General features: G+C 42.6%; 1 protein-coding gene across 1 annotated transcript; it reads right to left on the bottom strand.

Moving 5' to 3' along the window:
- Window positions 1-9,771: 9,771 nt before the first annotated feature.
- LOC140740980 (chemerin-like receptor 2) lies at window positions 9,772-12,279 on the bottom strand. Its single transcript, XM_073070620.1, has one exon. The coding sequence runs from the start codon at window positions 12,263-12,265 to the stop codon at window positions 11,249-11,251; it is 1,017 nt and encodes a 338-aa protein (XP_072926721.1). The 5' UTR covers window positions 12,266-12,279; the 3' UTR covers window positions 9,772-11,248.
- Window positions 12,280-12,677: the final 398 nt, after the last annotated feature.

Here is a 12,677-nt window from a genome sequence, read left to right as displayed (position 1 = left end):
GAAACCGGATCAGGTTGATTATCTCTGACACGTGGAGAAATGTGTTACTTTGTGGCAGTCGCACAGCGCAAGATGTGAAAGATTACAATAACTAAAATAGCAGACAGAGGAATAAAAGAAGAATAGTGAAGTAATGTTCATGGTTTCATAGATGGTTCAGAAATCTGACAAGAAAGATGCAGAAGCTGTTCTTAAACTACTGAGTGTGATTCTTCAGGCTTCCTTCCACTTTGTAGTCGTCCCCTGGTTTGTCCTCCACCTCACACTTGTCTGGGTTAGATTCCATCTACCACGGGGACATAGCTATGCTAATTTGCCCCAAGACAGCCCTCTTCTGTTATTTTGTGTGGCGCTTGGCCAAGTGGATAAGGCTTCGGTCTAGTGATCTGAAGGTCGCTAGTTCGAGCCTTGGCTGAGGCAGCGTGTTGTGTCCTTGAGCAAGGAACGTAACCACACATTGCTCTGCAATGACACCGATGCCAAACTGTGTGGGTCCTAATGCCCTTCCCTTGGATAACATCGGTGGTGTGGAGAGGGGAGACTTGCAGCTTGGGCAACTGCAGGTCTTCCATACAACCTTGCCCAGGCCTCAGTCATCATCGAAAATCGATGGACAGCCAAAGGAGAAGAGAGAAGAAGAAGTCAATAGACCTTGCTACTGTTTTGACTCAGTTCTATACTCTGTGTCTGAGTACGTACAAGTGTAAAAAATCCATTTAAGGCAACATGCACACACAAAAGGATTGGATGAAGGGTCTTGGACTGAAATGGTAACTGTTTTCAAAATTCTTTTCAATAGATGCTACCTGACCTGCTGAGCTCCTCCAGCGTTTTGTGTGTGTTGCTTGGATTTCCAGCATTGGTAGATTTTCTCGTGTTGGAAATGCATTTAAGATCTCTCCCATCCCTTTTGGCTTCATGCACAGATTAACACACTGACTAGTTCTGCCCCTTTCTTTTCTTCTGCCCTTAAAGCATGTATTTGTAGAAGCCCTTGGGATTCTCCTTCACAATGCCTGCCAGAGCAAACTCATGCCTTCTTTTGGCCCTCCTGTTTTCCCACTTTTATTTTCTCTTGTATTTCTTATACTCCTCAAGCTCCTCATTGGAGCTTCCTTTTCTGCCTATACCTCCTATGCCCTTCCTCCTTCTTCTTTTTATTAGCCAGATGTCCTCCGTGGTGGGGAGGCTTGTGCTTGTGATGGGGCTGGCCGAGTCTACAAATCTCTGCGGCCTCTTTCGACCCAGTGTATTGGAGCCTCCATTCCAGGAGATGATGCAAGCAGCAATGACGCTTTCTCTATCGAAGCTATCGAAAAATAGTTCTCAGCATGAGTTGAGATAAGAAGGTAGGACGCCTTTGAGAGGAAATAGACGAGAAAACATGGAAGGACACGGCAGACAGAAAATAGGATGGAAAATTGTGAGATCATTGCTCTGGGAGGACTTAGGAGAAATGTGGTGCATTTTTAAAATGATGAAAGAATGGAGCATATAGCGGTTCAGTGGGACCTCAGTGTTTCTGCACAGATTCACTTAAAGTTTGTAAGTGGGTCAGGCAAGTAATTAGAAAAGTGATGATTTGGGACACTGTAACATGCATCTCTAATTATGTTTATTTACTTCATTAAAAAACTCATGTTGGTAAGATGTTTTCAACAATTCCCTGCTGGTTTTCTTCAATCAATCGATACTGTTACGTGATTAAAAATTCTGTGGCTGTTTATTGCTTCTAGAACTTAACCTACCCATGAAATTAAGCAGGCTGTTCTGTAATTGCTGGGTTTTATCCTGCCATGCTTTTTTTAAACTAAGGTATAGCTTAAAGTGTAACATTTTACGCAGTTTACAATGTCCCAGTCCTCAGGCACCAACCCTGAACCTTGAGATGTTTGGAAGATTACGCCCAGGTCCAGATGGATAAATTAGCCTCTGGTGCTTCCTCTTAAACAGTTTTGAGACCATCCACAATTGCAATGACTCCAACAGTATTTTCTACCTTTGCGAATACAACATTAGGGCAATCCCCATACAACATTAGGGCTGTTGGCGTTATGAAAACTCACCCACAGAGGATTCACAAATCACTACCCAAAGAAATTTGAAATAAAGAATTCATGTGAAAAAATGTATATAAATTGGCACAACTGTTTTTTTTAAACTTGCATGCCTTGACATGGTCACAGTTGACACAGCTTTGTGATACTGGAAATTAAGATATGGCCCACTTCTAAGAACATAACTCTCCCACTGAAATTATTTTAGTGCCTCAGCCATGCTATCTACCTCAGTGAGGTATCCCTTTATGACCACTGATAGCTTCTGTCTCTCCTCTGACAACTCTTTTTGTGTTTACACACATTGTGGGTACTGCTAGTCTTTTCTCATGATTGCTCTATGCCTCTTTTCCTCTGATCTTTCCTGCTTCTCACTTGTGTGAACTACCTGACCTCTGTCGTATCTTCTTTTTGTTAACAGTTCTATTATACTTCTTACTCCTTTACCATCTTCCACAGAGCCTTGTCGATAATTTCCACACCCTTCCCCACATGGATATGTATCCCGACTTACAACTGAAACGCAGAGATACCAGGGACTGCAAATACGGAAATCTTGAATGACAAACTATTTGCTGGAGGAGACTGAGTGGGTCAAGCAGCAGTTGTGGGGGTGGGGCAGTGAATGAATTGTGGGCATTTTGGATCAAAACCTTGCATCAAGACTAAGAATGGAGAGGGGAGATAGGCAATGTAAAAGGGAGAGGCAGAGGAGTGAGACTGGGGCCTGAGGTATTTGCCAGATGGAGGAAGGCCGAAGAATGGCAGGTGGATTGATCCTCAGGCTCCCATCCTACCACTGCCTCCCCCCATTTATACTGGCTACCTTCCCTATCTACACTTAGACCTGAGGCAGGGTTTCAACCCACAAATATCAACAATTCCTTTCCCTCCCACAGATGATGCTCAGCCTGCTAAGTTCCTCCATCAGACTGTTTGTTCCTACAGATGAAACATCTCTGCTCTGTAGTTAAATCTTTATCTGGGCCTGACGCTCTTATCTGACTGAAACTGGCCCTTCTCTGATGAATCATTGATCTAGGTCCTTCTGTTTCTATTTAAAATTCTATGGAGATTGCTACCCTGACAGCAAAATTATTGCAGTGCCTGTTTGTCAGGTGGTTTCCTGTTGATCCCCCAGGGGGCTTCTGAGAGTTCCGGTGGGACTCCATCATCTTGTAAACACAACAGCTGTAAATCTTGAGCAAACACACACAAAGGAACCTGATTTCACAGATCCTGGTGAAAGGCCTCGGCCCAAAATGTCGGCTGGTTATTCCCCTCCATAGACACTGCCCAACTTGCTGAGTTCCTCCAGCATTTTGGGAATGTTGCTACCTCATCTTGTGTCAGCTGATGCTTCCTGCCACTGACGGTCTGCCAAAGCTGACATCTGTAAGTGCGCCTCGGGCGCGAGGAGCTTTAGTCGTCACCATCAGTGGGTTCAGTGCTCAGATACCACCGTGCCAACAATGGAGTCTTCACAAAATCCTCAATATCCGTAGATACTGTAAGATATAGGGGCAGAAATAAACCATTCAGCCTATCAGGTCTGCTCCGCCATTCAATCATGGCTGGTAATCTTTCTTAATCCCATTCCTCCACCTTCTCCACATAATGTTTTTTTTTAACTTGATTGAACAAAAACATATCTACAAACAAGCATCGGCTATCAGTCCACAGTTCACTGCACAATGGTAAATACCTATATTAACGACACCGGGGTAGAAGAGAGTAGGAACAAGAGAAAGAAGAAACAAAGATTACATACATACAATTACATATATACACAAACATACGCATGACCTACATACTTCACATCACCCTTCAATGTAGATTTACATCTATTTTAAATAAAATCACAGTCCTCAGTAAATCAGCTCAAGTCCTACATTTTACCAGGCCCCTGTATGGGCCTTTCACTGTACCAAGTACAGAATAACAGAGTTCCATCTTTCCAGGTAAGAGTCCATTTCCAGTTGTAAACTTGCACTGATATTTTCCATACAGTTCACTTCGTTCAGTCTCTGTATCCATTGTTCCAAAGTGGGTGGGTGAGACTTAAGCCAGTTGACAGTTATCATTTTATGGGCAATCAGAATCAAGACTCTTAACATGTATAGTTTATTCTTCTCTAATGCAGATTGCAGGAGGTTACCCAAGATTAAATGACTAGATTCGAAGGGTATACTTACATCTAAAATTCTTCTTATTTCCTCAGTGACCTTGTACCAAAATTCCCTTAATTTGGGACAGTCCCAGAATATATGTGCAAAACCTCCCACTAGGCCACAGCCTCTCCAGCAAAGTCTGCTGTTTTTTCCTGCGTATTATGATATTACTAACGGGGTTTTAAAGTACCTCATCCTATTTTCCAAGCAAATTCCCTCCAATTGGGACTATTCAAGCATTTATGCCATGGCTCCCAGGACCTCGCCCACTCTTCCTCTTCTAATATGGTATTTACCTTCAATTCCCACTTATGTTTAACATCTAACATGTTATCCATTGTATCCAGGTGTATTTTTTTAATATATATACAAGACACAATTTTCTGGGATTGCGTCCTACTCATGATGATCTCTATCCAAAATGTTTCCAAGTTATTTGGCTGTTTTTTAAGATTGTTCCATTCTTTGAGTGATGTAAGGTAATGTCTAATTTGGAGGAATCTATAAATGTCATTTGATACAAGATCGAATTCAGTTTGGAGTTGGGAGAAAGATTTCACAAGAACCAGGCCTCTTTGTGCCCCCCTATTAAAACCAGAATCCAGTCTTGCTGGAATAAAATCTGAAATGAATGCAATTCTGGTTGCCCTTGATGTAGTCCTTGGAAGATCTAATTTTTTCCTAATTCTATCCCATACTTTCAATGTATAGTTAATCCATTCATTCTGAGTCTCAACATTCTTTCACATGTTTGGATTTAAAAAGGGAAGAGCTGCTAAAGATAACTCGCCAATTGAATTTGTGAACCCATCTTGAATCCACGTCTTCTCTGATCCATGACACAATTGCTGTTAATTGGGCAGCCCAATAATAGGTCTTTAAATGAGGTAAAGCAAAACCTCCCTGTTTTTTATTTGAGTATAACACTTTTAGTCTCACCCTGGGCCTCTTTTTCTGCCATATAAACCTACTGATGAGTCTATCCAACATTTTGAAAGTAGATGTAGGAACTATTATGGGTAGAGCACTGAAAAGAAAGAGAAACTTGGGCAAAATATTCATCCCGATCACTTCTACTCTACCTATCAGTGATAAAGGAAGCATCTGCCAATGGTCAAGATCTCTCCTCACTTGATTAATAAGTTTAACATAATTGGCTGCAAAGAGCTGGTAGGAACTGTGAGTTAAACTACCCCCAAATATCTAAAGCCCTGTTTTGGCCAACAAAAAGTCACTTCATCATCCAGCTGGCTTGGCCAGGTCCCTGTAATCATCATAGCTTCAGATTTCGCTTCGTTAACTTTGTATCCAGAGACCTCTCCATAGCTTCTCAAACATTGCATAAGCGGGGGAACTGATGAAAGATGATTCTTTATAAAGAGAAAAATGTCATCTGCAAATAAAGCTATCTTATGGGTAGTACCTCCTTTATCTATTATACCCTCAATTTGTTCATTTTGTCTTATTAATTCAGCCAGTGGTTCGATGCTTAAGGCAAATAATATCGGGGATAGGGGACTTCCCTGTCTGGTTCCCCTTTTGAGCCTGAAGAAATTGGAACAGTATCCATTTACTCTAACCCTGGAAATTGGATCTTTATTCAGTGCCTTCATCCAACTTCGAAATGTTGCATTAAAACCCATTTTTTCTAAGGTACAGTCTAAGTTTATCCAATCCACCCTATCAAATGCCTTCTCGGCATCTAAGCTAAGAAGCATGGAAGGGTGGATGGATCTCTGTGCTAAAGACTGGATATTTAAAGCTCTTCTAACATTGCTTGCTCCCTGACAGCCTGGAATAAATCCAGTTTGTTCTGGATTAATCAATTTTCCTATACATTTCTGTAGTCTCTTTGCTAAAATAGAACAAAGAATCTTCACATCAGTACCAAGCAGGCTGATTGGTCTGTATGAACTACATGCTATAGGGTCCTTTCCATCCTTGTGGATTTCTGATATGATTGCCTCTGACCAGCTCGTCGGGGGGTCATGTTCAGTCAGAGCATAATTAAAACTTAACATAAAATTGGAGTAAGTTCTGTTGTAAATATCTTATAGAGCTCACCTGGAAATCCATCCATACCCAGAGATTTATTATTTTTTAATGTTTTAACAACATCTTTTATTTCTAGTTCTGAGATTGGTTCTGTCAGTGTAACAATCTCACTTTCTGAAAGTTTGTTTATACAGATGTCTCTGAAATTTTCATCCAGCTTGCCTTTATTTTGTGGTGGATCCAAAGAATCATATAGATCTTTATAGAAGGCCCTAAATGCCTCTGCTACATCGTTTGGGTTCGATACCATGGAGAAAGTTAAAGGATGTCTAATTTTTGGTACAACTCTTGTTAGATTGTGCCTTTCTCAACTGAAATGCTAACAGATGGCTGGCCCTGTTCCCCATTTCATAATACTTTTGATTTGTGTACCTAAGTGCTTCTTCCGCTTTATATGTGAACAACTCATTCAATGCATCCCCACACTTTTGTAGGTTTTTCCAATCATCCTTGTTCAGTGTTAATTTGTGCCTTTGTTCTAATCTTTTTATTGCACTTTGTAACTGATTATCGGCTCCACATAATGCTTAACTCCCAATATTCATTGTAAGACACTGGTACCAATGTCAATGTTCTCTTCCGGGCCACTGATGCCTGAGTTACACACTCAGATTTGAGCAAAAGGATTACCAGGTGGACAGATGAAAAGATTCATTTATGTGCTCCGAGATAAAGAACAACATCACCAGCTTCTCTTGGGAATATCCAGACTATGGCGAATCAGTGCAGAGAAGACATACGTAGGATATCAGGGAGAAGCTCGTGTCTGTGTACTGGAAGCAGATAGAAGCTCAGAGAAGGCAGCAGATGAAGTATATTACACACACGCACACACGCTCACACACACATGCTCATACTCTCACACACACACTCAATCACCCACCCCATCAAGCACCTCCTGCCCTGCGGGTAGTAAAGACTACTCTTCCCTCCTGGCCTCAGTATTCACCTCCAAACCCATAAAACAAGGGTGGAAGCATTCTCTACCCCAAGGGATAATCTAAGAAAGGAAACAATGTAGTTACAGCATTCAGACAGGCTGCATCACTGTCTAGTGTGGGGGCGGAGGAGGGGCCAAAAGAAGCTGCAGGGTTTGTAAATTTAGTCAGCTCCATCTTGGGTACTAACCTACAAAGTACCCAGAACATCTTCAAGGAGCGGTGTCTCAGAAAGGCAGCGTCCATTATTAAGGACCTCCAGCACCCAGGGCATGCCCTTTTCTCACTGTTACCATCAGGTAGGAGGTACAGAAGCCTGAAGGCACACACTCAACGATTCAGGAACAGCTTCTTCCCCTCTGTCATCCAATTCATAGAACATAGAATAGTACAGCACATTACAGGCCCTTTGGCCCACAATGTTGTGCCGACCCTTAAACCCTGCCTCCCATATAACCACCCACCTTAAATTCCTCCATATACCTGTCTAGTCGTCTCTTAAACTTCACTAGTGTATCTGCCTCCACCACAGACTCAGGCAGTGCATCCCATTCCTAAATGGACTTTGAACCCATGAACACTACCTCACCTTTTTAAAATATATTTTATTTGTCTTTGCCTGATTTTTAATCTATTCAATATACATATGCTGTGATTGATTCACTTAATTATTTATTTTTACTTTTTTTCTCCTATATTATGTAATGCCCTGGTTAAGGGGTCACCAACCTTTTTTGCACCATGGACCAGTTTAATATTGACAATATTCTTGTGGACCGGCTGACGGGGAGGTGTGGTGTTAATCACGACCGGAATACAGCGATACTCAAAGGGGGTTCCTTATGTCCAGTCTATTCCGCAATTCAGTTTTCGTGTCTATCAGCACTTGCTTCCATCCCACTTGCTCACATTTTTTCCACTTTTAAAACTCAATGGGTTTGCCTTTAAGTGCAGGGTGCTTGGATTCAAGGTACTGAAGCAGTTTTGAGGGCTTCATTGACTCTTTAGACAGCTTCCGGGCCTAAACTCCAGCCTCTGCCCACCTGCCCGCTGCCAGATGCCTTGGCCAGGTGCGGCTGGTCATGGGTGGGGTGAGAGGACAAGGTAAGGGCCGGAGGTCCCCGTGCCAGAGCCGCGGCGGTCACAGTCCAGAGAGAGTGTCCAACCAAGCGAGGAGTGCAGCAGGGAGCACGCCCACCCTCCCTCCCTTGTAGGTAGGTAGGAACTATTGGCCGACAAAAGTTTGGCTTGAAGGATGACTTTCAGTAGATCACAGCGAGGTAGTTGCTCTAATACTTACAAAACCCTGAGCCCGAATTAGGATGTCTGTGACTATTTTAGCCTAGGTTCCCCACGAACTTTCGGTGTGGGAAACAGGTTTAGAGGCGGTGCCCATCTGTCCACGCTCCAGGCCGGTAGCATCGGCACTTCCCAGCAGCCGCGTGAGGCCAACCAGTGATCCCTGGCGCAAGGGTATCACTGCATTTAGGCAACTGATGACCTCGTGTGTATTCAACAGTGGGCGTGACAGGGAATGAGGAAAGGTGCAGCTGACTCATATCGTTTCGTATCACCAAATCATATCGTTTTCTCGTGGGCCGGTAGCATATGCTTTGCAGCCCGGTGGTTGGGGACCACTGCCCTGGTTCATATGCCGTAGGTATTTCATTTAGCAGTTCTGTAAGAGCAGTCTGTTCTGCTGTCAGCCTGTTTGGGTCATTGTTGAAGATGAGGGATGATGAGGAATGTGAGCCATCCAATCAGGCTGCTGGAACTGGGGGGAGGATTTTTTGGTGAGGGACACTAAAGTTGAGCTTGGGGGGGTTTTTTGGTTCAGCAGGAGATGAGGAGAGAAGACGTGGGGAGAACCGGATACGACCCGGTGGGAAACCCATCTGCTCGAGATGGATTGCCAGTGACGTTCGGAAGGTGGTGTGTGCTTTCACGTTGACTGAAGGCCCAGCACGTGAGTGACAGAGAAGTTCAAGATGAGCTCCAACTTGTGCACATTTGACTGTTTAATTAGAACGGGCCCTTCTCTTTTCATTTTTCTTTTCAGTTAAGTTGAGATTCATAAATACAATTCCTTTAATCGTATGCAGTGTACTGTCTGTTACTTCGTGGCACTAACTTGTAACAGGGTAGCCAAGCACACAGCATCCACACAAACTGGGATTTGGGGCGGAAGAGTCTGACAAGTTTGGCAGGACTGTAGAATGTTTCCCCTAGACTTACACAGCCAAGGATACCAGGGGGTTTTATTAGGTATTGCATTGAACTGCTGCTGCTAAGTTAACAAATTTCACAATAATAACCCTGGTTCTAGTCTGACCAAGAGCAGGGATATGCCTGAGCCATCGCTGTCGTCACGGCCGAGGAAAAGCGCCAGAAAGAATGAAGGAACAGCTAACCTGAGCCTAGAAGGTGCCCATTTAGAGGGCTTGGCAAGACATGAGGGCGACTTCTGTCATGTTTTGTAACTCCAAAATTTGAAAGCTAACTGCAAGTAAGAGACGGGAGTTGGAAATATGAGTATAAATTCGTGTTTACTTTAAGCCAGGCTTGCATGCATCACATGGTAGAATCATGACATAAACAATTAATGTATTTTTACATACAACCCATGATGAATTATAGAAAGAATGCCCAAACAATATATTTACAATATTACTGAAATAGTAAATACTCAACAACTTCAGTCTGTTCTTCACCTTTCCGTCCTGCAAACATGGAGCTCAGATGAGCCCCTATTATCGATCGATCTTGGTTTTCAGAGAAAACTTGTGAGTGAGGAACTGAACAGACAAATTGGACATGGCACAAAAGTTTATTCCAACAGCTTTTGCCTTGTCATGTAATTGTCATAACATAGAGAGCAATGTCACAGCAATGACTTAAAGAAGTTGCAGCCTAAAAGCAACAGTTCTCTTTTACAACCAACACTAAACACATATTTTCACCTCATTTAAAAGGAAAAGAGAGAAGGACATTATGCTGTAATACTAGAAAAGACTGCAAAATTAACAACATCATGGGTTGTCTCAGACTTTTGGACTCCTGGTGAAAACAAAATCCCATTTGTGCTACCCTTTGATTTCACCTAATCAGCAATTTCAGCATGAAGCAACATTTTGCTGGAGCTCCCTGTTGTGGCTTCCTTTGAAATCTGCTTTTTGCTCAACAACAATAATTCCTTCAAACCAACTTTCATAATAATGAAAGGTCCCAACTTTACACTATTTCCTGTTCTTTTTGGAAATAATTATCCTATCTAAATTTTGTTTCATAATCCTTTTCAATCCTAGTACCACACTGACAAAATTCAACTAGATTTGCTTCATCTCCATGTGCCCCGAACCCTGAGGGATAGGATGAGCAAGTGGCAGAGTTCCCTTTGCAGTGACTTCACACTTCCTCCTTCGGATCTGTTGGCAAATTCCACCTCATGAGTCCAGCCGCCAAGCTCAGTTTCACATTTACGCATCTCAATATTTCCCAGACTTTTGCAAGATCTTGCGTTTACCAGCTCTTAGTTTTTGCAAGATTTGCAATTTCTTCAGGTGAATAGTATTCAAGGCCAGGAGCCCACGAGGTTTGGGAATCGTTAATGCTGTTTTCAGAGGAGCTTTTAACTTTATACCAATATATCTCTCCGTCAGCAGAGTTGAACACAACCACCATTATGAGCACTAAAAGTGGGATAAACGACACGAAAATAAGATTGAGTCCTCAGCTGTCAGTGTAGAGAAGACTAGGTTTAATTTGCGGAACTGTCAAATGGCACACAAGAAAAATACCTGTGGAATGAATGCAAGGCAAGACACAAGCACACCAGCAAAATGAATAGTTCTGTTCCACATTTGCTCCTTGCTGTCTTACACCCTTAAAGATGCCGACATCTCTTCAGAGGCTCAGTCAGCTTCTTACATGGTGGGTAGAAGCATGCTAGGAAAGGATAAGCAAGTGAATGCTGAGAATATTGAAGAAAAACAAACAGTCACCAGTCTGTATTTTGTTGACACCCAGCTTAAACATTCTGGAGAGAATTAAACTCTTCCAAAGTAAAGCTCTTTTTTTCGGTCGATGCATCCTTGCTTTTCTTCCTGGATTCCGAATACGTCATCTGGTCAAAAAGCTTGCCAAAGGTGGACACCTGAAAACCATTTCGGATATTCCGTGCAGCAAATGCGTAAATAATAGGATTGGCGCAGCTGTTGAGGAAAACTAAAGCTCCAGCGACCAGTATGCCATAATCATAGATCTCATATAAGGTATCAGAAGTGGCTTCATTGGTCTTGGTCATCAGTGCAATGACTGAAATCAGGTTTACAGCATGGTAAGGCATCCAACATATAAAGAATACGACTACCACAGTACCGATTACCATCCCAGTTCTGTTATGACGTTTAAAAATCATGCCTCTTAATTTCTTACCAATACACATGTAGAAAACAGACATCATCGAAAAGGGGATTACAAATGCAACAATGAATTGTATCATAATGCATAAAATTTCCTGAGTCTCAGAGCTGAAATTCCCGAACATGCACTGAGGCTGACCGTTTTCATCATTGCCTAGCTCCTGGTACATTAAAACTGGAATTGCAAAGAGAAGGGCCAAGATCCAGACAAACAGCACCACTACACACACCACCTTGACCTTGCGCCATCGCTGCGAGGTGAACGGGTAAGTGACAGCCACGAAACGCTCGGCACTCATCACCGTGATGAGAAAGACGCTTACGTACATGTTGCAGTGGATGAGGAAGGTCAGGAGCTTGCAAAACACTTGTCCAAATGGCCAACCATACACAAAACTGTAGATCCACAGAGGCAAGCTGATCAGAACCAGGACATCAGCTATTGCCAAGTTCAAGATCAACACAACAGTGGGCGATTTCTTTTTCTGCATGTTGAAAGTTATAATCCAGATGACCAGTATGTTTCCTGGGATTCCAAGGAGGGAAGCCAAGCCTAAGATGACAGTAACTGCTGCATTTTGCACCACAGATGAGTGATCCATCTCAGTGACATTCAAATCCATCCTGACCGACTGAAGCTTCTTCCAACTTAGACAAGAGCTTCTTTGAAACAACTTCCTGATTTCACCGGAATCAAGAAAAGCCCCAAATGAAAGTAATAATGAGTCAAGTTAACTGACATAAAATGCTAAGACAACATGCAGAAATACGTATGATTGCTAGAACTATTTGTGGTGAAAATATTGAAATAGACAAATGTTGTAAATGAGGAATGCTTTACAAGGGGTGATTGATAAGTTCGTGGCCTAAGGTAGAAGGCGTCAATTTTAGAAAACTAGCATATTTATTTTTCAACATAGTCCCCTCCTACATTTACACATTTAACCCAGCGGTCGTGGAGCATACGGATCTTGGACCTCCAGAAAGTGTCCACAGATGGGTGATTGATAAGTTTGTGGCCTAAGGTAGAAGGAG

This window comes from Hemitrygon akajei, chromosome 17, assembly GCF_048418815.1.
Source record: "Hemitrygon akajei chromosome 17, sHemAka1.3, whole genome shotgun sequence".
NCBI lineage: Eukaryota > Metazoa > Chordata > Chondrichthyes > Myliobatiformes > Dasyatidae > Hemitrygon > Hemitrygon akajei.
This window is presented reverse-complemented; position numbering and strand designations above follow the sequence as displayed.

Excerpts from the sequence above, each read along its gene's own strand:
- LOC140740980 (XM_073070620.1), bottom strand. The coding sequence starts at position 12,265 with ATGGATTTGAATGTCACTGAGATGGATCACTCATCTGTGGTGCAAAAT.